General features: G+C 42.3%; 3 protein-coding genes across 4 annotated transcripts; 1 reads left to right on the top strand and 2 right to left on the bottom strand.

Annotated features, from left to right (window-relative positions):
* Positions 1-555: 555 nt before the first annotated feature.
* Positions 556-16,457, bottom strand: tpcn1 (two pore segment channel 1). 2 transcript variants are annotated; one of them, XM_079515657.1, is made up of 26 exons: positions 15,726-16,457; positions 12,964-13,097; positions 11,721-11,849; positions 10,885-10,998; positions 10,279-10,409; positions 10,045-10,133; positions 9,749-9,783; positions 9,550-9,608; positions 9,229-9,328; positions 8,890-9,006; positions 8,477-8,601; positions 7,550-7,598; positions 7,385-7,448; positions 7,216-7,260; positions 7,028-7,084; positions 6,878-6,931; positions 6,163-6,235; positions 5,902-6,009; positions 5,633-5,794; positions 5,309-5,424; positions 5,060-5,106; positions 4,907-4,975; positions 3,975-4,071; positions 3,448-3,578; positions 1,428-1,508; positions 556-1,333 (listed from the first exon to the last, which is right to left on the bottom strand). In XM_079515657.1, the coding sequence occupies exons 1-26, from the start codon at positions 15,814-15,816 to the stop codon at positions 1,190-1,192; spliced, it is 2,421 nt and encodes an 806-aa protein (XP_079371783.1). In that variant the 5' UTR covers positions 15,817-16,457; the 3' UTR covers positions 556-1,189. The 2 variants fall into 2 exon arrangements, with proteins under 2 accessions (XP_079371783.1, XP_079371782.1); XM_079515656.1 differs by having other exon boundaries at positions 11,721-11,897.
* drc10 (dynein regulatory complex subunit 10) lies at positions 15,380-21,160 on the top strand. Its single transcript, XM_079515658.1, has 5 exons — positions 15,380-15,438; positions 19,080-19,776; positions 19,963-20,196; positions 20,310-20,381; positions 20,781-21,160. The coding sequence occupies exons 1-5, from the start codon at positions 15,416-15,418 to the stop codon at positions 21,060-21,062; spliced, it is 1,308 nt and encodes a 435-aa protein (XP_079371784.1). The 5' UTR covers positions 15,380-15,415; the 3' UTR covers positions 21,063-21,160.
* A 133-nt stretch (positions 21,161-21,293) lies between these two features.
* cfap73 (cilia and flagella associated protein 73) lies at positions 21,294-26,703 on the bottom strand. The gene is made up of 7 exons (XM_079515659.1): positions 26,535-26,703; positions 26,338-26,443; positions 23,455-23,559; positions 22,618-22,815; positions 22,264-22,485; positions 21,996-22,154; positions 21,294-21,821 (listed from the first exon to the last, which is right to left on the bottom strand). Exons 1-7 carry the CDS (start codon positions 26,588-26,590, stop codon positions 21,738-21,740), a joined length of 930 nt encoding a protein of 309 aa, XP_079371785.1. The 5' UTR covers positions 26,591-26,703; the 3' UTR covers positions 21,294-21,737.
* Between the last annotated feature and the right edge of the window lie 375 nt (positions 26,704-27,078).

Below are 27,078 nucleotides of genomic sequence, written 5' to 3' on the forward strand. Positions count from 1 at the left end.
CCTAAATGGGGGCATTGCAATGATCTCTGGGGTCATGTGATCAAGATGTATATGATTGAGGGGCGCTAGCCCCTCCAATATTCAGCTAGAGTGTAGCTCTTCGTCTTACAAACATTAAATTCCCATTGACAATGAATGGAGAATTTACATCATATGAGACGAGCAAATCGGCTATTGTCCTACACAAATTGACAATGGATGATGTACGATGATAAGAGCGCCCCTCACTTCACACATGTGTTTTTTTGTTTTCTGTTTTCATTCCAAGTGGGACCTGGGTAGGCAACCCAGCCTAGAGACCTGTTTCTACTATCTAACCAATGATTTTACACCATGTAGAAATTGCACGCGCATACACACACTCACCATGACAGTAATGTCAGTATCAACATCAATTAAAAGTATTCAGAGTCATTAATTCAGTTTGACTGTTATTTGTTTGTTTCACTTGGTTGGTGTTCCAACCACATCACCCCGTCAACATACAGTACAGGTCCTTTCCCATTTTTAGAATAGATTGATGTACTGTAAGATATAACAGTAAAGGTACATCAATGCACTTGACAGTTTATTCAAATGATTAAGATCAAACACATACACTTAAAAGAATAACAAGTTATATAAAAGTAAAACCATCTCTTCTGTCTATTGAGACTTGAGTTGAGAGATATAATTTATCTGTTTGTAGGAGTACATGGTAGAAGCTTAAAGGAGTGTAGGTTTGTGTATGAACATTGGGAACACAAGGATAGTATTACCTTGTTTAACACTGATTAGATGAGCCATTCAACTAAGGCATCAGGTGTTAAGTACTGTATATGATCTACAAGAGGTCCAAACGGGTCGTACAGCAGTATACATACACACCATACATGCCTCCTTCCTAACACAAACTGCTAGAGAGGGAGTCTTTAAGAAGGCCCAAGAAGGTTCATGATCCAGCTAAACTGGTAAAGCAACAGACCTGTAAACCATTCTACTTGTCAGTCAGCCATTATGTCCTTCTGTCTGTCTGTTGTGAGGAGTCCAAGCAGTTCAGTTTCTTTAGCTGCTGCTCGCACCCTCACTTCCAATCTGAGCCCCAGGGACAGATGCCTGCTGTGGCCAGGGGTGAGGGCAACTACATAGGAGAGACATGGAGTGACGGGAATTCTCAGACAGGTGTATTATAGCGCTGGGGGACTGGTTGTCAGTTGATGCTGTGCGGTCCAGTCTGCGAGTTGAGCCGGGGTTCGGGGGAGGGAGATGGGTCAGAGACGGGACTGTCCAGTTCCCGGGGCAGCCTTTGGTCTATTTGAGGCAGGTTGTCCCTCGAGTACTCTGCATACCATTCCTGTGCAGGAAAACAAGCAAAAGGATTATTGCTCAATGAACGCACAAGCAAATGATAGGATGACACATTATGATTCTTCCAAACAGTGTCTCACCTGAATCTCCTCTGCATACATTTTCATGCTGAGGTCACTCTTAGTCCGTGATCTTCGACCAATGTACACCAGAGACGTGTGCTGCATACATTGCCACAGGAAGAAAGACTGTTAGTTGAACTACACATAACCAAAAGATACAGTCCAATTTTTATGTTCAAACACCTCAACTAGCATACAGCAAGGTGCGTGCCTCTCCAAAATCACACAAACCCACTTTATTTTGTCAATCTTATGTTTCATTTTAATACAAATCCCTCGTGCAGAGAAAGAAAATATTTGAACCACTTTAGTTGAAACTAGGGTTGTCTCGATCGAATCGGGACCGATCACCCTAGTATCAATATTATATCGATATCATGATATTAAACTGTCTGGAAATTGTCTGATTTCGGATATTGTACTATTGTGATATGGCATAAATGTGTTCTATAAAATATAAATATCGGATCGGGAAAAATCGGTCAAAATCAAATGATCGGAATCGGATCGAGACATCCGTAGTTGAAACCTATATACTTTGTTGACTGATGTGCCCCAGGGGTCTGTCCTTGGCCCACTCCTTTTGTCTCTTAACACTGAATCTCTTATAGCCCATTGACAAGCTCACAGCATCTGCTATTTTCCCCAGAATAGGGACACTAGGGTCCAAGTGGTTATGCATTGCTGCACCCGCTTCGGATGTTATCACCCCTTAATCAAGAGAATGTTCGTGATCAGCACCTTAGAAATACCCCCAGTATGTGATAATCAACATACTGGGAAATCCGGAAGTGAAACTATGGGAGTGTTTGCTTTTTGTGTCAATGACGGAGGCGCGCCGTCTCTGGTGGCCTTGAGACACGTGAGGCACCACCGAGCGAGGCGCCAGCCGAGCGTTGCAACGGCCACCAGAGCCGACTCAGCGCCGTCCGAGTTACGTCTCGATAGGCAGAGAATAGTAAATATTAGTAGCTCATAGTTTCCATGCCCCGACAATAGAGTTGGAAATGAGTTCAGCAGGGGGAGTCCTTGACCAGGCTATGTCTGCACCACTCTGTATGTGTGCAGTCCGGGTGAACACAGCCAAACCACAATGTGGCCATATTCCAACGTCCTGATAACGGTGGATTTCGTATATTTAATGCAGTGATAACGGCTGATTATAACCCACGCATGACCCATGTGGCCAGGATTAGCCTAGTCTCGCGTAGCCAGACAACTATTCCACAATCTCCGAATGGAACTACACCTCCCGAAATCCGAGTAAGGAAGTTGCCATTTCCGTTCACGAAAATATATTTTAAAATATCTTTAGAGCATATTTTTTAATTTCCATTTCTGCTAATAACAAGCAAGCTATATATGCTTAGATGATTTCTATATATTAGGATACATTTGCCCAACTGTAAAGACGAAACGGAAGTGGCGAGGAGGCTCCACTTCCTCTTTATATTTTACTCATGATAGCGTTGGTCCAGACTGTATGATGAAAGCATTTGGAAATTGCGAGAGGCAACAGTCTGGCAACGCGAGACTAGGTTTAGTCTAATGCTTGCACCATGACACAAAACAGTTGTGCATCATTATGCACTGAGACTATTGAACACATATCAGTATTATATGTTTATCCTTCAAAAAAAACTCAACTAGATAGATTACACAAACTTCCAGGTTCAGGGTTAGCGAAAGGGCCTTTCTCTGTGGAGTTTGCCTGTTCTCCACATGTCCCATAGGGTACAGTAGGTATCCAGACGGGGTGCCTTATGGAGGGGAAAGGAAGTGGTTGGAATAACGTGTTCCTTCCACACGCTACGCCCTACTGGGGAAACTCCCCCCCCTGTCAGGTGATAAGAAGCGGCCTGCTCACTCCTCATGCTTTGAAGGAAGGAAGGACCCTCGGGGCTCTCCCCAGGTTGGCAGAGGGAGAGTAGCACCCAGGATTACAGCTTAGGCAATTGGCACAGGGTGAAAAATGAGCTACAAAAATTGTGGGAAAAAACGTCCAGGTTCTGTGTGGCTCATGTTGATGTGTTCTCACCCCACTGCGGTCCATAACCAGTAGGACTCCTTGTAGAGAGTTCTGTCCTGGACAGGTCTGTTTGTACAGCTCCAGTGTGGCCAAGGCTTCATCACGACTCACCTCTGTTTCAAACACTATCCCATTCTCATCTAACACACACACACACACACACACACACACACACACACACACACACACACACACACACACACACACACACACACACACACACACACACACACACACACACACACACACACACACACACACACACACACACACACACACACACACACACACACACACACACACACACACACACACACAGCTTCAGATAACAGCACTACTACATGGTCACTCTATCTTTTATTTACCGGAGCATAACAAACATCCTAAGCAGTAAGCACACAACTTTGTATACATAATAATACATTCAAATTTAACAAATTGCCAGCGTCTATAAAAGTATTCCCATGTGAGAATGTGCACATACAGTACACATGCTGTACACACAGACTCTCTCTCATGCACACACAAAGTCCCACCCTCTGGGTTCTCCACTGGTTCCCTGTTCTTGCGGCTATAATTCATGCGGAACACAAAAGCATCCAGAATGAAAGCCACAATGATGGTCATCACCACCTGGGGAGGACAGACACACATCAGTGATCTCATGAGCGTACTTGCATATAAGGGCAAGAATGCTGTACTTGCTTGCAAGATAGTGACACTCAGAAATAAGGGTACACTAGTGGTTCACACATCTATTAACCAAATAGTAGTTAATATATCCTCAAAGGTTAACAATTGGTAGAGATTTGTACATTTTGGGGGACCAAAAAAAGATAAGCATGCATTTCTGACACACCAAAATACACCAACGTATACAGTACTACAGTATGTAATATGTAAATAAACCATAGGTTTATTTCATCAGAAATAGGTCATACTAATATGCTGTCAAAATATGCAAAAGTATACTATGTTTACCAAAACAAGCAAAAAGAAAAGATTGAGGTGGGGTATATTGTACATTCACTGAAGAATTAACACCTATACTATAAACAACAGCTAAAGCTTTAAAGTGAAATCAACTTAAGTACAAATTTAATAATGAAAAACCTCCAGTGACTTTAAAAAGAAAAACAAGCAGAACTCTTTGGCCTGAAGGTGGGGCAATCCTACAATCTGCCTATTAGATTATGAGATATCTTGCATTCAAAATTGAAATTTTGGCCTCAGGCTGACACAACAGGAAAGGTCAGCAGGTTTCAATGGCTATTCACAAATCAGATTTTGAGATACTGTTTCTAGTGTGAAAGTGGCTTACGGGTGGCACTACTAATACAATGTTAATGGGTTACTGGGATGCCACTGGTCTAGACCCATCTATTCACAAAGCAGGTCTCTCTCTCTTACACACAACACAGACGCACACATGCAGGCAGGCCCGCACGCGTGCGCGCACACACCTCACCATGGTAACAATGTAGAAGGTCATGAAATACAGGCGGCTCCAGTGGGTTGTCATAGATGTTACTCCTTCCTATGAGAGGGTGGGTATTGTAGCTATTATATATTGTATGTGATGATGCTGAAAAACCGATATGGATAGCTAACTTGATCTTACCATGGTGATGTACCAGTTGTTGACTACTGTCAGTTCAAACAGTGTCACTAGAGAGATAAATGAGACAAGCAAATGGTCAGTTTGGTAAATGTACAGATTTATAGGTAAAGAGAAAAGGGGGTAAGTCTTTCTTTCATGGCTTATTAAGTCAAGCATGGGTATTCACCTCCCATGTGGTACTGTGATCCTCTGATTAAAAGCAACAACCAGATCATGTAAAGCAAAACAAAACAGCAACAAGGTGTTTACCAAAGCTGCTGAGAATGTTGTTGAAGTTATTGAGATAATAGTAGCCTTCCTCCAGCACTGTCTTGTTGCCTATGGTGATGTTGATTTGTCTGTAGGAGTCTGCGACTGTACTGGTGCTGAGGGGTTGATTGGATAAGAAGGACTACAGTTAGTAGAACATAGAGACTGTAGAGGAACACCAGTAAAAGTGTCAAATCTGGTAGTACAGCGTACCTCTGTATGCATTTCAGTCATTTCAAACAATTACCGTGAGTGAGGACTACAAATGTATGCTAGCAGCAATCACGTATAAGTGCTGACCCTGATGGGTTGCCAACAACTTACTTGCAGCAGTTTGGGTAGACCACATCAGCAAAGAACTCCATCCCGACAATGGCAAAGGAGTAGTAGAAGATGATCAAGGTCAGGCCCAGACTTGCCATCCTGGGGAACAGCTCAAACATGGTGTCCAACACATTACGATACCTCTGCTTTATCTTAAACAACCTGCGGGAGCAGAGGAAAGAGAGAAGAATGCATAATATGCATATAAATATGGCTACCGGTATATGCAAAACAGAGCATGTGAATAAGGACATTGGATTGAGGCCCACCTGAGAAGCTGAAGTGGCCTGAGCACTACTATGAAGTAGAAAGGTTCCATGTCGAAGGCAAGAGCAATCAAGCCCATAAAGGCAAACACAGTCACGGAGAAGTCAAACCTGGTTGAGGAAGATCAGTAGTTAGGAAACAACACAGTAGAAATTGAGTTTGATACATGTTCTATACTGAGAGTTTCTTTCTAAAATATTGCCATTCTTGTACTACTGTTGAGTATTGTAAAGATGTCACACATGAGAGAGGCCAGTACTCACAGATTCCATCCGGAGCAGAAATAAGCAATTGGCCCCAAGCCTGTTATTTTCATTAACACCTCCACACCATAAACTGGAGAGAAAGTGGGTGAACATAGATGGAGTCTGTGTGGGATGTGTGTCAAGTACTTAACAGATGGTGATGACCAGCATAAGTCACATGTTGATAATGAGGCCGTGTCCACAAAAAGCTTCTTCTTTTCTCTTTTTATTTTAGCTGCCAGCATCTTTCTGACATGGTAAAGAGTCAAGACGTGCTCCTCATCCCAGTGTAAGCATCGCGTTTCAGTTCTCTCGGTGCCCAGCTTTTTTTGGGGTGCGTTCACGGCGTTCCAAGCAGAAAATATTTCAACTTTTCGAGATGTGCGCCACTCATCAATGCCATGTTTGATCCTTCTGGCTGTGACTGACGGTTTTTAACAACCTGACATTGAATCGCTTCTACAACCATGAGAAGTCCATGTTTACCGTTGTTTCAGCTAGACTATTTGTGCTAATAACGCAGCTATAACACAGCATTTAACAGAAGGGTAGTTGTACAACGTTTCAGGAGTAGAGACCACCCTCTGCTTATCACTGTCACTCCCTGTTCTCAACTCCCCATATAAACGCTGTGAACGTGGTATCCTCCGCTGCTCATAAAATGCTTTCTGTGGACACGGCCACCTATTATGGCTTTTGTATGCAAGCAAGATACAGGACAAGTCATACTCACTGGTAAGGAAGACAATGTAACTCCATGGAACAATTCTGGACCAGGAAAATCCGGCTGTAGGAGGAGAGGGAGAGACAGAGGTCACAGGCCGGGAGAACCACAGTCTTCTCGACTACCACAATCAAATCAGTGTCGCTGCAAGGGTCTTACTATTTTGCATGTATGTCTCAACAAGGATCCATAAGCCATTAACAGCCACCACCACGTCTGCAGATATGAGAAGAGCATATGAATTAACCACTTTGGGAGAATAAAATAAAAAGATTTTTGAGAATTTAAATAAATAAATAGCAAGAATAAAAAGGGGTATGTTGAGTATAATGAATGAATGCACTCACACATAGCATATTGGAAGGCCTTTGACTTCACCAGAAGGTTGATGCCTATTAAAATTGAATGCATAAAGAAATATATAGACAGTATATAGACAGTGAGTGTGTGTGTGTGTGTGTGTGTGTGTGAGATTAATTTCAGCCTTGATTTGAAAGAGAAGAAGAGAGAATTCACCTTTGAAAATGAGGAAAGTCGTGTGTGGAAGGTCATCAAACCAATATTCTCCACTTCGTCGCGCCTGGCCATCAAACACAGATAATTTATTTTTGACAAATAAAACCACAGACACACAGGGAATGGAATAGTGGAAAAATGATAAATTAATTAATTTAAACTTACTTTCCATTTAAGGCCAATGACCTCATAGAACTTATAAAAGTCATCTAGGCTGTAACGGAAAGAGGAGCAGAGAATGAGATAGAACTAGGAATACAAAAATGAAGATTTAAAAAGTTTAGGGCCAGGTTTGATTCATACACTCAGTGGTAACTGCATTACTTGGTTAAGCCACCAGTATGAACTAAGACAAGTACTTAAAGGTAGTGTAAGTGATATCTTTTGTGAAAAGGTTAACGAATTTAAAGTCCACTCATTCCAATTACTGGCCCTCCAAAGAGTCCTGGATTGCTATTATTCGTCACTACCTCAACGAATAATCATTGCTATATATGTTCAGTAACAAGGGTCTTTCCGTTTCTCCAGAGCTTTAATTAATAAACAGAAAATACATCAGGTGGCTTGCCAATTGCATTTAATCAGGAGGAGAGAGAGTACCTTAGCCTGAATTCAGAATTTTCATTTAGTTTCACTCCATTATTCAGCCTAAAAGCCCTCTCAGTGCAGCCGTTTTCTGACATGGGGTGTGGCCAAAGTGGGACTCTATGGCAATTGGTTCATAAGGTTATCCGGATTGGGGCGGTTATAGATTTCAACCGAGAAAATCCCACCTTTCTACAGCATTAGACCCTGAATGTGAGGCTTGCGATTCAGGGGCTGGAGCCATTTATCATCTTAAAATGTATAGTGTTCCAGGATAACTTTTGCCTTCTCATTTCGCTTTTGTCATCACTTCCACTTGTTTATCATGTATCCTGCATGAGTTGTGTCTCCTGATTGGATAAAATTGCTATCCTGACCTGAAAATGCATTTTCTGTTTACTAAAGAAGCCTGTTAATGAAGAAACTATAGCAATAATTACCATTACTTAATATATTATTTTATCAAAATAAATCCTTTAATAAGCAGCTTGTGTGTAATGCTGGTACCTAAGCATTGGAGCCCCTGAGATGTTGAGAGCTTTAAATGTGAGAAAGCGGTCTCTTGCGGACATTCGCGGCCTGTAGAAGCGCATTAGGCCATCAAACTGCTTTAGAGAAACACCCATCGGCCTCTGGAGACAAAACACACACACACACACACACACACACACACACACACACACACACACACACACACACACACACACACACACACACACACACACACACACACACACACACACACACACACACACACACACACACACACACACACACACACACACACACACACACACACACACACACACACACACACACACACACACACACACACGAAAATATGATGTAGAGGTGATGCAACAGCTATGACTGCTTTTCGAAGACTGAATTCATGCCAATGTTATTAAACAGGGGCATACCTGTCGGCTAACAAGCAGCTGGAAGGCATGGTCAATGGCTGAGCGTTTGTGAAGCAGTAGAGATTTAAACTTCATCTTTTCAACGCCGTTAAATGTATCAAACACTACTGCCAGGAGCTGTAAAGGGAACAGAGACAGTGTAATGCAGTAATAGTTTCTAGATTAATCACAGTCAGTGACAAATAGGATGTGATATGCATTGCTGACCAATTTCATCCCTGTTTAAAAGGTTTTCAGAATGCAATGCTTCTCATTTGGAGTTGGACTGTTGATGTTATATACACCTAATGTTTAGATATCAGAACATTTAAGATAGTGAGAGCAGTCTGTGTGCAGTACCAGGTTCATGATGAAGTACAGTTCTATGGAGAGGTAAACAATGAAGAAGACACAGGACCAGCGATTTCTAGAGTATGCTGGCATCATCACATCAGGGAAGCTACAGGAAACAGGGAAGATTGTTCTCAACCAGTGACAAAAGTTATACAACAGCAATGGTTACCAAAAAAAAGAAAAAAATATCTGGTAGTAGGCCAAACAGACTATGCTATGGAAAACATTAACGTTGAGCAACGGAAGTAGGAAGGAGATGATGCGTATAGCTTGAATGGCATCTGAGCAAAGGGCAATGTACAATACAGTGTGTTCTGTTGTGCTTACTTTGCTGTGGTCAGCAGTACAAAGAGACTGACAATGCTGTTCTCCAGAGTGTTGAAGTACTGTGGGGAGAAGAGCGGACTCAAATCAGAAAACTTTGACCACAACTGAGCCACAACTGGCATCCAGGAAACCAAAACACATAACACCACAACATAGCCCAAACAAACTAATGTCACCCAGACTAATCTATCAGACGTACCGGATCAGCAGGGTTTGGAGAGAAGAGGCAGAAGCCTGAGAGGAGACAATGGACCATAGTCAAACAAACACAGAAAAACTGTACAGTACTCTATGGCTGAAAGCGGACAGTCTGATGATGAATTGACCATATTCACCCTGTGGCAATTTTGCTCGTGTCATGAATCATGATGTAAGAGCAAATGTTCACAGTGTCAATATGGTTAAATTAACTTGGAAGAACATAAGTGTGTTTAGCTTGCAGTTTCTTTTTTTTACTGTCACTATTTAGTGACAGTAGGCCATAAGAAGACTTACCCAATATTGCAAATATAACCATGAAGAAGAGTAGCAGTAAGAGGATGTCAATGAAAGGGGGGAGTGACTGGAAGATCTGACGCAAGTTTCTAATTGGAAGAAAGGAAGGAGAAGACTTGTCATTAATGAGAGTGCCCAATTGTAAAATGATCAGCGATTTGTGTGTATATGTACAGCATATATTATAAGTGTTGTCGTCGTGTTATATGTGGTGTTGAATATGTTGTTATGAACCTGCGCACTGCACCACAATATCTGCAGTCCACTAGGAATATGGGTCTGAGAGCTCTGGTCACACGCAAGTGAGATGTCTGTCTGATGAGAACCACAATTGCCTCAATGAACTGTAGCAGCAACACGCACGTCTATTTCACAGAGAAAAGAGATGAGATTACTCAGAAAACTATACACAACACTCATGTCTTATTACATATCGTGCACATTCTTTTTCACTTTTCTCCCAATTTAGTCATTGTCATGTTTATAATCCCTGTTTGGTATAGGGGGGTATTTTGACAACCACGTCTCGCCAGATACATCCCCTTCTTTTAAACGGAGGAGTTCCAATAGGAGAGCATGAAGAGGAATGACGGTATCCCTCCCAGTTCTGCTTCCTGGTGCTTTGAACAAAGCTGTAGAAATAGCTAGTACAGCGACAGAGATTGCCCTCCCGTGCAGGCTTCCCAAATTGTGTTTGTTGATGTGCCCGCCCAAGCCTGGGGAAACCTGCTCACCACGAATCCACGTGGTGAGCAAGTAATTTACCCCTGATCCACAGGGACAGACACCCGAACACTATTACCTAATGTCATCTGCAAGTATCAGAGGTGCATCCATTACCTTCACCATGGTCCTCTTATGTCGTATGAAGGTCTGGAAGCCTAGCCAACGTATCTTCATGCATAGTTCAAACGCCACCATGACCAAAGCTAACAGCTCCAGAGTGGCATGGACCTACAAGAAGCATAACATACACACAAATAGACTACAGTTATCATTTTCAATTCTTTCCTACAAGCTCACAACATGTCGCAATGAAACACATTGTGAGCTTTTAGAGCTGCATGTTTTTTGGGGGAGGGGGGTTATGCCTTTATTGATAGGACTACAGCGGTGCCCGTGGGGCCTCTACAGCGGTGCCAGTTGGGCACTGACCTACTTGGAACGATGCATGCCCCACACATATATTATGTCTGTGTCCCTTTTATGCCCATATATGGAGTTCTTTGTCAGGCATGCCCAAATACGGAGTCTATGCAGACGTCAGAATGATGTCAGAACAGGCCAGCTCCATATATGGACACTGGGCAGGGGCCCTGTACAGAGCCTGGGCAGAGGCCTTTTTGGGGCGGTTCTGGATAACCATGGGTCCGACGGACTCGGCACCGGGCACTGCACCCCCTGTGGTGGGGAGGTACACATGTGTAAAATTTGAAGTCGGTGGGGCGAACGGTTCTCGAGTTATGTGGATTACAGACGTACATACAGACGTACAGAGACGTACAATACTGCATTTATAGTTAGATTGTAGGTTGACTGGGACTGGGACTCGAACCCGCAACGTGCTGTCAGGCTACTTTGGAGCCTAGGTGCCTGCCAGCAGTCCGGGTTTTGAACACAGGTTCTTTTTTCATATTTTCTGAAAAGTTTTTGGAACTACATGTGTCTCCACTTACATAGACGTCCAGGCGAAGCGATGGCACAGCGGGAGCCTCGCACAGCGACAGCACCATCAGCAGCACGGCTGTCAGCAGCTCCATCATGTAGAACAGGTGGTTATGAGCAAACAGGTATGCTGCCAGCGCCTTGGGGTTCCGAGGGTGGGTGAAGAACTTATCATTGTTTTCCCCTTCCTACACATACAATACATACAGTGGAGTGCATATAAGGATGTAGGAGCTGTCACGATCATGACATTTTACACAATGATTATTTGTCGCACAATTAATTGCAATTAACGATTTCATTATGGCATTGAAGATTGGAACATGTGGATAAAAATGGCCTTTTAGGCTTTGTAAACAAATATTACACAGTACAGTTATAACTGTACATAAATTCTTTTGAATATATATATTTTTTAATTAATTTTTATCCCACGATTTTGCAACCCATTTTTTAAACCCAGTGTCAATTTTCTAATGTAATCCTGGGCACTGCACTTCCTCTGCCAACCTGGGGGGGGCAGCGGACTGACCTCATGCTTCCTTCGATGCATGAGGAGTCCAAGCTGCTTCTTTTCACCTGACAGGGGGAGTTTCCCTGGTCGGACATAGTTTCCCCTCCATCAGGCGCCCCGGCTGGCCAGGGGGAGGTAGTTTAGAGACCAGGATTACTGCATGTTTTTTGTGAGGGTACCTACCCTAGGGGACACGGGGAGAACATGCAAACTCCACACAGAAAGGCCCTTTCGCCAACCCCGCCTCGGGTATGGGTACTGATGACGCGGAGGAGGGAACACGCCCCCAGCATCCCCAGCGGGAATCGAACGCAGGACCTTCTAGCTGTGAGGCAACAGCACTCCCGACTGTGCCACCGTGACATTTAATAACTTTATACTTTCAAATATTAAAACAAATAGTGGAAATATCCAATCATCAAGCATAGCAGATTTACAGGCTTTTTGAAAATGTGTGAACGTTTTTCAACATGGAAACGATTATCGCAAATACTTTCGAACAGGCAATCATGCAATAATTTTGTCTAAGAATAAGAAGCAGCTGCAGACATAAGCAACATTTGTCTTGGGATTTTCTAGTTAAACACTGTCACTTGCCGCTGCGACAGAACAGAATGGGCTCTATTAAAACGTACAAAGTCCCGAGGACATAATAAAACCATTATCATATGATCACATGAGCTAAAGGCTACTAGTGGAGGTTCTGCTATTTAGTTACTTTGCCCAGTGCTTGTGAATACCTGTAAATAGATAGCTGCCTCTTGGTAGTTCATCTCCCAGCTTTGTTGTAATGATGCATTTTGGGCTCTGCAGTTTTGTGGGCCAGGCGTTGGAATTACTGCATTGTTTATTATATCGTAATTGCCACCTCCATCTATAAAATAAGAACAACGTGTATGATATGTGTTGTCACATACATGTATAGTGTACATACATATACATCACACACACACACACACTATCCCGGCGGTATTTCCTCCAAGCTAATGATGTGACTCGGTTACAAGGCAAGCAAGATCACAGTGAGTATAGCATGTGCGCGCACGCACACACACACGCGCACACACACACACACACACACACACACACACACACACACACACACACACACACACACACACACACACACACACACACACACACACACACACACACACACACACACACACACACGTATATAGAATAGATTGAAGCATCACTGTAACTATAGGCTATAGTATAATAGTCACTATTTATACAGATTCTATTAGAGACATACTGTAGACAAACTAGACAATCTAGACACACACATCACAAGGGTGCGTGCCTACCAATGCAGTCTAGTTCTACATGTAGGACATAAGAGTTCATTACAACTGGACTCTCCTCATGGATCTGACTTTGATGCTGTTCAGCTGTTTGTGTTTGCTCAGACAAGCACTCCATGGCTCAGCCTGGACGTGTGTATTTGTCTCAGCATATGTGAACGTATTACAGTCCCCCGAAGTCCACCACGGACAATGTGTGTGTTATTCACAGTCCACAGGTCCAGCTCCAGTGTTCACACCCCCCCGAGGATACAGACAGGAAAGCATTCCAATCAATACTGATGTCCTTTCAAGAGAATGTCCACCGGTGTTGCCACTGATAATTAGAGTCTTCTTGTGAACTAATTACTTCTTTCACAAATGCTGTAGTTTCTCCTTCCAGAAATCAACATGTAGACAGCACGCTGGATTGCAGATCATGATGCCAGCAATGGAGGGTAATAACTGAACTGTCACAATACCTCTGAAAGTTACCAGCTGTAGCTGCCACTGCAGTGGAGTTTGAACGTTGAACCCTGTGCTGCCTGTAAGTACAGTAATTTTTTATATGACTCACTCAACACAGTGGACAGTTGTAGCAACTTGCAAGTGCATTCAATAGACGCAGAAGATCTATTCATCTATTTATGGCTCTTTCAACACAGAAGAGGAAGTAGGCATATAACACTGTAATCCTTAATTCAATTCCACAAATTCCATAAAGAGGCTACTTGTATTTTAAGCGACTGGACATAATAAAGATAAATAGGAAAAAATATTAAATCAACTCCAGTTCAACATCTTGAGTTTCCATCTGTATGTTGGAGGAAGATATTACAGTCCATTATGTCTTTACCAAACAACTAGTCCACATGTTTCCGTGGTCACAACACGTTTCAATCGGAATGATCCTGTCAGTGTCCTCTCGCCCCATTCATGTCACGTTGCTGCCCCAGGCAGTAATCCTTAGTAGAAGTTTTTAAAACATGTAGGAGAAGAACAGAATAGAAAAAGTAAAGATCAGTCCCTGGAAGTCAGCTGTGGTATATTCCTGTATGACAGCAACTGAATCAGCCTCAGTGAAGTCTAGTCCAGCTGAGGACTGACTAGCTGTTATTCCGACAGAAGCAAAGCCACTATCCGCTGTGCGCTATTCCAACCCATCATTTGTTTGAGAACAACAATGCGTTTGTTGCTGCCAGTCAATAACCAGTGAGGTCAGGCCCTGAGCCGGCTCTTCCAAAAGCAAACACACTACTATGTCTATGTCTATGGTGACTGGTTCTCAGTAAAAATCCTTTATTCTTCTTTTCCTTTTCAGAACGATGGCCAGCGTTCAACAACAAAGAAACCAAACACCACACTTTCTCCCTAGCCAGTGAGATTGAGAATCATCGTAGATTGAAATGTGCTGTCCAAATGGTGACTTATTTTTGCCCCCGTCAGCGTTCAAACTCCCTCCCTGTCTCCAGAGAACTCCCAATCAATCCTCCCAGTCTCAGGGAAGTTCCCACTCCCTGATATCCTGGGGGGAAAGGAGATCTCCTCTTCCTGTTCACTTCCAGAGCAGGAAAACAAAACACAGTTGTGGTATGGAGGTCTGGTCTCACACACACATACTGTTGTATGTGTTGCATGCTGCCCATGATGAGCATGGGGGGTAATGGGGCCACTCATACACACTGCTGAGCCTGCAGTTTCCTGCACCGGTCAGTTTGTAGAGTATATGTGAGGCATACAAAGGCAGCAGGATTACAACATAGTGGACATGGACATGTGATCTCAGAATTATGGACATTTCTATTTCCCCTTTTTAAAAACAACAATGTTCCCTGATTGCACCTGGCAACCAACATCACATCCTCAGGGGGAGAGTTTCAACATCATCTCCGACTCCTACAACAGCATGGGAGGGGAGGCACGCCTCCGGTAGGTAGGCATGCAACAATATACAATATACTACTATCACAAAATACACTGACTGACATACCGTACACAAATTCACAACAAGCATTGTGGAGATTAAAAAAAAGATAAAGATAAAAAGTATAATTATCACTTATTTTCACTTTAATCAGATACATTTTTCTTTCTTCCTTTTTTTCATTCATCATTTTTTCATTCATCATTCATCATCAACAGCATCATGAGTGGCAGCCCTGTCAGTATACGAGGCAATGTAAGGATGAGGATGCCAGTAAAACTTAGTAACTTACTCTCATCTCCCCTCTCTGTGTCGTCGCTAAGCAAACCGCTGTTGTCGTCGTCCCAGTTTAAGATGAGAGGCACATCGTCATCAGTCTCCATTCTTCAATAGCACAAGTAAAAGGCAACCGCGATCTTCTAAAATTCCACTTTGCCTATTCAGCGTTATATCGCTGTATTTATAGGCAGATAGCTTCGGTTTTCAAACTAGATAACGGTACAAACTCCTTTGCTAACCGTAGCAGGACATGACATCTTGTGTGCGCACTCTTCGCTCATAGCTAATTAGTTGCTAGCATGCAAGCAACTTTTGTACGTTTTTATATATAAAACAAAAAACGCTATCTTAAGATAACAACTAGTTAGCTAAATGGCTATCTGGTTACCGATATGTGTAATGCAAACCCCAGGGTGTCTGACAAGCAGGATTGCTTGTTTATTTCAGTTTTTGTCTTTGGTCTTAAGGAGATGACATCTGTCATCGACCCAGACCCACTGTCATTCACGACACAACTCCTGCCGAGTCTCTGAGCCCATCACATCATCACATAACAAAAACAACACAGGCGTTTTAGCTGCTTGTCAGTATTTTTTTCAAACGTTTAATCGAAAGTGAAGTACAAAATATTGCGATCTCACCGTAACCAAAACAATATAATTTCGCAAAGCAAATAACGACATCCAGATTCCAGTCACTGGAGACTGTTTCATCAACAAACGTTTGCGACACCAAAGCAAGTCAATTCACGGCAGTTGAATTTTCAAAATAAAGGTCCAACATGTACATGTGCATTGAATAAGAATGAAAGCTTAAGTGCAAGATTTATCTATTTTTGTTTATGGATCAAAATGAAAACAATAAAAGCTTTGCTTTAATAGTTTTTTCTTTGCACATTAAAAAGAAAAACTCAACAATTGAAGTTATTCATGTATATTATAAACCAAAAACAAAGAAACTGGTTTAACAGAAACAGCTATAGTCAATGGAGGTCTATAACACTGTCCAGTAAAAAGTATTGGACTACCGTAAACTTGGTAGTTGAATTCCTTTATAGCCTATAATTAAGTCACAAGTGTTCAATCTCTCTCTAATATCTAATACCTTTTTATTTGATCATTGATCATTGATCATTGATCATTGACCATTGATATTGACATAGGCTACTGACATGATACTGACCATTACACTGCTTTGTCGATTCCAATACTGCTGACTATACTGACATGATACTCAGATACTGACATGATACTGAAATCATCTGATGTCATAGTATATGCGGCCTGCTGTCGCAATTAAGCCCATATATGGAGATCCCTGATGTCATCAATATTGTCCAGCAACTCCACATCTGACCTCAAACCCTTAGATCTCCATATATGGATATATGTCAGAACCTGTTCCATATGTTGATCCTTCCCCATCCATCCTTCCTCTTCGATGTCTCCCTTTTGACTGGTAAAGGAAAGAGGAGATCCGCACACCGTTTTAAAAGCTCCCAAAACAATTTATTGACAACAGAGCGGAAAACAATACGTTTCGGCCTCAGGGGCCTTTTGTCATAGCCTGGCTAATAAGCCAGACCGAATCAGCCGTTGGCAAAAAGAATTGCCTGCCGGCGGACAGTGTTGTGTGATATTAGTCTGGCTTATTAGCCAGGCTACCTTTGTCAGGCTACGTCAGGGCCTTTGTTGTATTGTTTTCCGCTCTGTTGTCAATAAATTGTTTTGGGAGCTTTTAAAACGGTGTGCGGCTCTCCTCTTTCCTTTATTCTTTTGGGTCCTGCACCCGTTGAAATTTGTGGATGTGCGTGCATCTCTTGACCATTCCCTTTTTTTTTTTTTTAAATATATATATAATTTTTATCCCACGATTTTGCAACCCATTTTTTTCACCCAGTGTCTTATCTAATATAATCCTGGGCGCTACACTTCCTCTGCCAACCTGGGGGGGCAGCGGACTGACCTCATGCTTCCTTCTATGCATGAGGAGTCCAATCTGCTTCTTTTCACCTGAGAGGGGGGAGTTTCCCCGGCCTTACGTAGCGCGTGGAAGGAACACGTTATTCTGACCAGTTCCTTTCCCCTCCATCGGCACCCCGGGTGGCCAGGGGTAGGTAGTTTAGAGACCAGGATTACTGCATGTTTTTTGTGAGGGTACCTACCCTAGGGGACACGGGGAGAACATGCAAACTCCATGACCATTCCCTTTTGACTGATACCTGTCCATTCAAACTCTAGACGGGCCTGCCGAAAATTAAGGCCCCCGCCCTCATCAAACCCTGTATACACTCAAGAGAATGTCCCCGCTACCACCCTTAGATCTCCATAGCGGCCCTGTTCTGACATTCCATATAGTCCGGCAGCCGAGGTGGACGGGTGGGAAATTTGGTATATAGTCTTTTTTATTGGCCTAAAATATTGTCTATATACATATACATTCATGAATCCAATTGCTGACCGGCTGAAAGTATTGGGCAATTTTTTTATAGGGGTTTCTTGTGACCCTACCATTAACATATATGGCAGGCAAAAAATGTCAAACTTTCCTTTTGTTTTAGCATGTGTGCATGTGTGATGTCAAACTAGGGGGTTTGATTTTTTTGTTTTGTTAATTTGTTTAAGCATCCACATTCCACAGTAGCCTAAATAATACAAACTCTTATTTTGAAATGCCGGTTGATCAACGAATGCCAGAATCAAGATTCCCGAATGCAAATCAAGAAAGTTTTGCTTTTCATATATCTGTGAAATATAAGAAGCATGTAGGCTACATGTTCCTGTCTTACAAAAAACAACAACAGGCTCCCAAACACACTCATCTGGATGCGATTAAAAATCAACATTGTCATTACATTTAATTAGATTAGATTAAGTTTAGTCAGATAAAAAAAGGAAAGACAAAGAAAAAAGAAAAACGCTAGGTCATTTTGTGCTTTGCCACTCTGTCCCTGTGTACTTGTGTAGTCAATAGCCTCGGTCCCAGGCTTACTTGTCAATAGCCAGTTGGAGATGGTATCTTAGCAACCGACAAAACAAAAACATACGAGATAGCTGTGTTGGCAACAAGACATTTAAATACAGTAGCTGAGGCGAACGGCAGGGGAATGTGACTATCATGCTTAATATTTTTAACAAGCACTGTTTTGTCAGTGCAAGTTAGACACTCATGCAGCTAAATTAGCCTAACACTTAAACTATTGTCAATGTCAAAGCGTCTAACCTTGAGGTAAGGTGTGTTATTTACCTTACAGCTTGATAACAATTAGCCATGTGTAAATTGCCTAATGGTGCCAGTGCCCTAGTAATAATATAAACAGATAAAATAAAATAAAAACTAAAAGTTAATTCTAATGTTCCAATGACAGCATGTCTGCAGAGGTACCAACTTTGGTGACAGTGGATGCCAGTCTTCAGATGTTGTCCTCCACTCCCCAGCCAAGGCCCAAGAGACTCCCAGAAGACTCCCAACAGATCCTTGACCCTCTACAAAAGAAATTGTCTTCTCTAGAGACACACCAAATATCTGGTGTTATAGAAGACTGCCTCAGTGGAGTGGAGTTAGTAGCCATGCTGCCTGCTGTGTTGGTTCACCTAGACACTCTGTCTAGTAGGCTAGATAAGGGACTGACTGAGGCACTGAGAGAGCATCAAGTCTTAGGGAAGAGTCTGGAAAGGCTGGAACATCTAAAGCAGGGGTCAGGTAAAGAAGAGGAAAGAGAAATTGGGGGAGCAAGGGGGGGAGAGAGAGATCAGCTTGAGAAGGATTTCCAGATGTCCTTGAGGAACGTGCTGAGACTATTCCGAGCCCATCCAACTGCCATCCGTATTTTGAGGAGAGAAGCAGATATGGCAAGTGGGATGAGTAAGAACATGCAATGTCTAATTGGAGGACTAAGGGACCTCCATGGGGTTGTACTGGAGAACCTGCTCACCAGTCCTACTGAGCAACAAGCACGGGGCCGCTATTTGCAAGAGCTGTCTGTGCGCCATGGCAAGAACATGGAGCTGGTGGGTTCACTAGAAACAGAAGTAGCAGCAGTCACCAAGGACAGAGATGCAGCGGTGAGACAACATGTGTATTTATAGCTAGCTACAAGGCTAATGACAGTCTTTTACTCATGAGAGGGTAGCAAAGTATGTGATATTCACAGCTCTAACGTTTGAAGAAAACTCATGGCCAATAACTTTGTTAAATATGTCTACTGTTTCCCTACCCTTTTCCCATTTATCTTCCTGTTTGTCTGCCAGATTTCTAAGAAAAATGATGTGATCAAGAAATTGAAGAGTTCTCTGCACCAGATGGAAAAGCTCTCAGAAGAGGTTGTGTCACGTACACAGCAGGATGCAGAGAAGCAAAGCCAATCAGATGTTAAAGCTTCAGAGGGGAAACAGACTCGATTGCAGCAGGAGGTCAATCAACTTACAGTTCAGCTTAACAATAGTATCCTTGAGAACAAGGAGGCGGAATCAGCACTTCGTAAGGTGCACCTAATATGTACAATTATACCTAAACCTTAAGTTTTTAATGTTTGCTATCGTGTGGGCCACAACATGTATTTGTTGTAAGCTATCTATTCTATTTTTGTACCCGGCAGAAAAAATACAAGTTGGAAACAGAGATAGAAAACAGGATTAAGAAGTATGATGCTGACATGGGAGAGAAGCAGGTAAAGGTTCAGTTCTGAGCTGGGACCAAGTTTGAGAATTGATGTGATTGATGTTCTGGGTTTCAGAATATTTTAGCAAATATCCCTGTTAAAGTAATGAGATACACATCCTCATCACAAACACATCTGTCTGCATTAATTAACATAATATTCCCAATATTACAATGAACATACTGTAACTTACACAAGGTCACTTACAAGCAGTAAAAAAGAGAAGTGTATTCCATGAATTCCTCTGGGTTTATCCTGGCTGTAAACATGATACAGGACCTGCACTCTTGAATGGAATATCTATTAATCCAATAAACACTGGACTTTTAACTTCGATCATTACAGTATTTGTCTCTCCTCCGTGGCTTTCTCTTTCCATTAATTTCACTACCGTCCCCATCCATTCAGGTGGAGCTAGAGGAGATGGCAGCCATCTATGAGGAGGAAAAGGAGGAGCTGAGGCAGCTGCAGGAGGCCTATGCTGTCCTGGAGGTGGAGTACAGCCAGATCCAGGAGGAGCGCCTGCTGGCAGAGGAGAGGATGCAGGAGGAGGAGAGAGACCTGGAGTTCAACACCAGAGCTGCTGTCATCATCCAGGCCTGGTGGCGGGGCTTCCGTGTCCGCAAGAGCATGAAGGGCAAGAGTAAGAAGATGAAAAGCAAGAAGGGAAAAGCCAAGAAAGGCAGATAGTTTAATCTCAGTGTTTGGCAAAGGCTCCCTTTCAGGACGTTAAAATTAACTGTATTTTTCTATATTTTAATTGCGCATTAAGCCCAGTTTATATTTGCACGTATGACCATGTTGCTCACTGAAAATAATGAAAAAGCGACAGTTTTCAGAGAGGCTAATGAAAATATTGTATTCCTCTTGTATGTGTCATTCAAATATCTAAAAAGAAAGAACTCTTTTATGAACAAAATGTGTCACTGTTTATTTTATTACACTCTCAGGATGTACATTAGGCGACATAGGTCTCTCGGCTGCCGAGATTACAATTCAGTGTTACATTGCTGAAAATAATGACCAAATACTACAAAATGAAAACGTTTTTTAAAACATATTTTTCAGTATTTTTCACAGAATACATGTCATTATTAAAAATATATATATGGTATTTGGCATATGATATTATAGGCCTATGGCACTTTTCAGTTTATTGTATGGCATTCAGGTTGCTATTCTCTGCATTGGCCACAGAGTGGCAGTAAAGCTATTCTGTATTATCTTTGATTAATCTATTTCCCATAGAACGTTCCTTCATTCATTTCAGTTTAAATAAAAAATGATCTGGCAATATATTCTGTTTTGTGCAGTCTACTAAACAATCTGCTGCAGTTGATATGCACTCTTGGCATTGTCTTGTTCTTATCTTAAATCCACCGTTGTGTCCGAGGGAGGCAGGTTGATGTCATTCACTATGCCACTCTGGGTTTGGATGAACATCAGGATCTGAGGAGAGCAGATTCTGTTCAGATTATGTATTCATAATGCTGGACTATTCATAATGCTGGACTCTGGCTGTTTAGCCTAGATGCCTGTTTGTCTGCCAGGAAGTTAGGAGTTACGAAAGCAGAACACTCAGTTTATCAGGATAAATGTTACCCTTGCTGAGAAATTGCTCACCTTATCCAACTGTGTCTCTGTGTCATCTACAGCCACACTTCCCTTCTCCCCTATGTGCCCACCTGTCATTTGGTAAAGGTTAAGGGTCACCATTTTGATTTGGCCCAGCAGCAGCGTCTCCTTTGCTGCAGTGTTCTGGATGTGATTCAACTTATTTTCCTGTAGGGTATATCGGAACAACTGACATTCATTACACACACACAAAAAAGAGACTGGGCTAAATTAAGTAGCCTATTTGATGTTTTATCTCATTCAGCAGGTCATATACCCATCTGAGAGCCTCTAAGCGTGTCTGGTCCAGCTGTGTCTGTAGCTGGGACAGCAGGTTGTTCTTCTGCAGCAGCAGGCAGCTCTGCTGGCCTGTGTATCTCTGCAGAACTGCTCTCTGGTTGTCTGTCTGCTCCTGAACCTCCCTCTGCCTCTGGCGGAGCTGATCTCTGGTGACACGAAGGGTCTCAAAACGACCCAGCAACTGCCACACCCCCTCAAACTGCAGCACTCACGTGGTGTAGACATGAAATACAATTAGTAATTACAACAAATTGGAGATTTTGTCTCAGGTTTGACTTCCACATGAAATTTTGAGGCACTGTGAAAGGTGCACATACTGTAATTAGATTACCGTAGCCATTTTGAGAACCTGTTCTAGGAATGTCCAGTACAGAGTATTCCTCTGTACTCTGCGCTGTATTTTCTTAAGTCTGTTCTCTAATGCAACACATTGCTCCTTCAGTTCCTCCGCCTCTGCCTCCTTATGAAGCACAATCTGCCTCTCTTTCCCAGCTTTCTTTAGACTTCTGTTACGTTTAGCATCGTTCTCCTGTGTGGGGAAGAATGATGAGATAAAAGGTAATCTGATCAATTATCCACTGCAGCTGCATAAGTGAACAGGTTATAATAAATTGAGCAATTTTTTTACATTGAGCATTGTATTGACCAGAAACATAAAGATTTCAATAAAGTATAGGCCTATAATGAAACCATATACCTTTTGCCGGTTTTAGTGCACCCATAAAAACAAAAACATTTTGCCTATTGATCACTGAAAATGGTGTTCCTTTGACAAACTTACCCCCAGTGTGGTAAGTTGTGCATGCAAAAACGTTCCCAATGTTCCCATTTTATAAACTTCAAAGAATAAGATTTTGTCAAATAAACTTAACAACACATAGGCCTATCACAAAAGAAAATATCCCTTCTGACCTCAAGTTAACACTAGTCAAGCATAAACAATACCTCATGATGTGTGAATGTTCACTTCAGGAGCTCAGTAAAATCAACTTTGCAAAAAATAAAAAATAAAATAACTCTAGCTTACATCTCTAGGCTATGATCCAAACCTCCATCACATGACTGCTGTATGTGAAGATCAATGTGAACAATTGGTAGCCTACTGCATACTGCATTACTTGTGGATTCCTTGAAACATGATGTGATCACTGTGGCCCCCAACGTCTACCTTGAGAAATCTGTCAAAGTGTAGAAGTGATTCCTTCAGGCTTTCCTCCTTCATCAGCACGTCATCTCTGCGTATCAGCAAAGTCTTCCTTTTCATTTCAAACTCCTATACAGGTCATTGAGTGATGCAGAAAACAATGAGAACTTTTCCTTTTTTGAATGGCAACAGGCAAATTAACATAACTAGATGTGTATGTGATTGATTGATTGATTGATTGATTGAAGTATTTATTAACAGTTTGCAGAATTACAGTACATTTCAAGCACAACTCAATACAAAAACTGTTAACTGTGAGTGGACGACACCATAAAGCATTACACTTGTTTACAAGAGGGTCCACGGTTTTCATTTCATCATAACATTTAGAGACGTACAAATATACACTCCTATATAGCCAAAAACAGGAAATCATCATAAAGGATGTAAAAAGGGGGAAAAACATATACAGTGAGGGGAAAAAGGGGTGGGTGGGGATTCAGATTTTACGGGGGCCAGTTTCGAATTGCAGCTTTCCGTAGGTGCCCTTTGAGAGCGGCTTTGAAGGAGTCAAGGGATTCACATGTCTTAATGACAGTTGGTAGGGCGTTCCACATTTTTGTGGCATAGGAGCGAATTTAGTCCCTTCTTTGTGCTGAATCTGGGTTGCACATGGTTTGTTGAACTCCCTCTGGTGTTGTGGGTGTGGACTTCATTGACATTAAGGAAGTATTTAGACAGGTACATGGGTATCTTGGTGGTGTATCGAATCTTGTGGACCAGACCCATTGCAAGATGCTGTACTCTGTCGTCAACCCTAAGCCATTCCAGCCTGTCAAAATGGGCAGGGGTGAGGTGGGTTCGGGGGGTGAGGCTGACCAATTTGTTTGTTAGTCTGGAGCCTTGTTTTAAGGGCGTTTGAGGTGCTGTGGTACCAAGAGGAGCATGCATAGTCGAAGAAACCTTGTAAGAGGGCTCCTGTTAGGGTCTTCAAGGTGTTTTTGTTGACCAATGAACAGTGAGGAGATCCGGTATAGGAATCTTGTTCTTTGGTTGACTTTTTTGATTACGTTGGTGGCCATTTTATCACCGGAAAGATTTGCCTCCAGGATGGAACCTAGGTAGGTAATTTAATCTTTTCGTGTGGCAAGATACTTCACTGTCCAGTCTTGGTAGTGGTGCCAGCTCACGGCAGAAACATCTAAAGAGTTAAGTCTTAAAAAGACACAAGAGTGGCCGCACACACTGATAGCCAAAGTGCCGATTATTTATTTGGATGCAGAGTAGAATAGAAACCAACATTTCAGCAGGTACAACTGCCTTCTTCAGGTTGAAAGATACTTTTCAACCTGTTCATAGACTATTTTTCCATCACTTTCGAGATGGAGCTAAGAATAGAAATAGGGCGGTAGTTGCCGGGGTCTAATTTGCTCCTTTTCTTGTGCAGAGGGGTTACTTTGGCCAGTTTGAAATCTTGGGGGACCTGTCCCTGTTTGATGGAGAGGTTTATTATGTGGGTGATGATTGGAGCTATATAGAGATGGCCGAGCCCAGAGTAGGAGGGCAGTTTGTTAACCAGCGTTGTTGCAATGTGTGTAAAGAAGATGTTTAAGTAGTTGGCTACATCAAGCTTGTCAGTGATGAGGGTGTCGTTCGATTTGATGTTTATTATTGTAAACCTGGTTTTTAATTTCTGACCGCAGCCTAGCTGGTAGTAGCTTCCAAAGCACCCGAGGATTGTTTTTGTTTTCCTCAGCTTTATCATTGATGTTCTTTTTGCGGATTTGGTCATGGCAGTTACAATGTTTCTTAGCTTGTTTCGTTGGGTTTTTAGGATGCCCACTTGGGTTTGGAGATCACTGTCGAAGCGCTTGGCTAGCTTGGACTTGCATTTTAGAAGTTCAGAGCATTTTTAGTCTCTGGCTTTCATTGCAGTCAGTATGTCGAATTCATCCATGGCTCCGAGTGGGTTTTGACCCTGATGGTTCTCAAAGGAGCCATGTTGTTCTTCGACTAGTGGGCTCCTGAGCTCATCAGTCCAATCCAGATTATCCAGTTCTTGGTTAAAGGCCTCACAAGAGTAGGTTTTGAGGTCCCTAGATATGACTGTTTTGTGACAGCCGGTCTTTAGTTTTTGTTTTTTGCAGGTACAGAAAATCATAAAATGATCGCTAAGCTAAGGATTTGTCCAAGGTAAGAATGAGATCAATGGTGGTTTGAGTGGAGTCACACACCTTTGTGGGTTTGGTAATTAGCTGACGTGACACTGTGTATGTCACAAAACCTACGGAATGATTTGAAAACCTGCGCCTCTTTACATTGTAGGCCTATGTCTGTATTAAAATCAGGATTTTCTCTGCACCCTCCTCCTCAGCTAAGCATCCCTCAAGACTGTATATCATAGAAGCCTTGCTGGTCAGGAGGTCTGTAGGCTGTGCCGACTAGTACTGATTCAACATTTTTGAAAATGAATTCAACCCACACAGTTTAAATTCCATCATGCTGCAAGTCAGTACGAGTAATGTATTCAGTATCTTTGTGAACATACAAGCAAACACATAACTCCATTTCTGTTTCTATCATTTCTGACTATCGAAGAATCTTCAATTTCAAACTCAGGGTCCTTGATTGATTCATCAAGCTTGGTTTCACTGAAACTCAATATGTTAGCCTTATCGTTTAGGAATATTTCTCTAATTTCGGCCAGTCTGGGAAAGAGGCTGTTAACATTCAGATGAAAAAAATATATATTGGTGTTGAGGATTGTGTTGTGCACATGGCATGCAGTGGACAGATACAAGGACTTGCACCTTTTCATTACTTTTATCATGTAACCTTTATTATGTATGTTCAATTGCTTTGTTAAATCATGACCGAGATAAATAAACTAAATAACATGTAACAAACCTTTATGTGCCCCTTGAGCTGTTTATCCACCTCCGTAATCTCTCTGTGTTTCTCCAACATTCGTGTGGCCCTTGTCATCAGACACATCTCGACGTCAGACGGCTTTCTATTCACACGCAGGCATAATCAATTTGATCGATTTATTTTTGTGGTGGCTAGTATCAAAACGACCTGAAAACATTAATCAACACACTCACATTGCATGCTGTTCCTCAAAGACGACGTTGAAATAATCCTCCAAATCCGTGGCCATTTATGCAACCAGCCAACCACTAGTGTTGTTTGAGAATTTTAGATTTTCCTTTTTTCCCCCGCTACTAAACTTTCTATCAAACAAATTCTTCCAGTGACGCATGCCTCCGTTTCTACGGCAACATACATACACTGCTCCATTTTACAGCCCCTAGTGGTGTAAATTTGCACAGTAGTATTTCAGAACCCTAAACTCCATGCCTGCAGCTCTCCCCAAGCCCCGGTAGCTCGCCGTGATCGTATAGTGGTTAGTACTCTGCGTTGTGGCCGCAGCAACCCCGGTTCGAATCCGGGTCACGGCATTGCGAGACAATGTCACGGCACAAGGGCAGACTTTTTGTGAGGTCAACTCAAAGGACAAAATGTGTATGAATTAGAATATTACACGTTTTCTTGGCAGTTTGGTGTGTGTGTGTGTGTGTGTGTGTGTGTGTGTGTGTGTGTGTTCGCTCTACACTTCGTGAACACGTAAATGAGGCACAGTGGCAC

This window comes from Electrona antarctica (assembly GCF_951216825.1).
Source record: "Electrona antarctica genome assembly, chromosome: 12".
Taxonomy (NCBI): domain Eukaryota; kingdom Metazoa; phylum Chordata; class Actinopteri; order Myctophiformes; family Myctophidae; genus Electrona; species Electrona antarctica.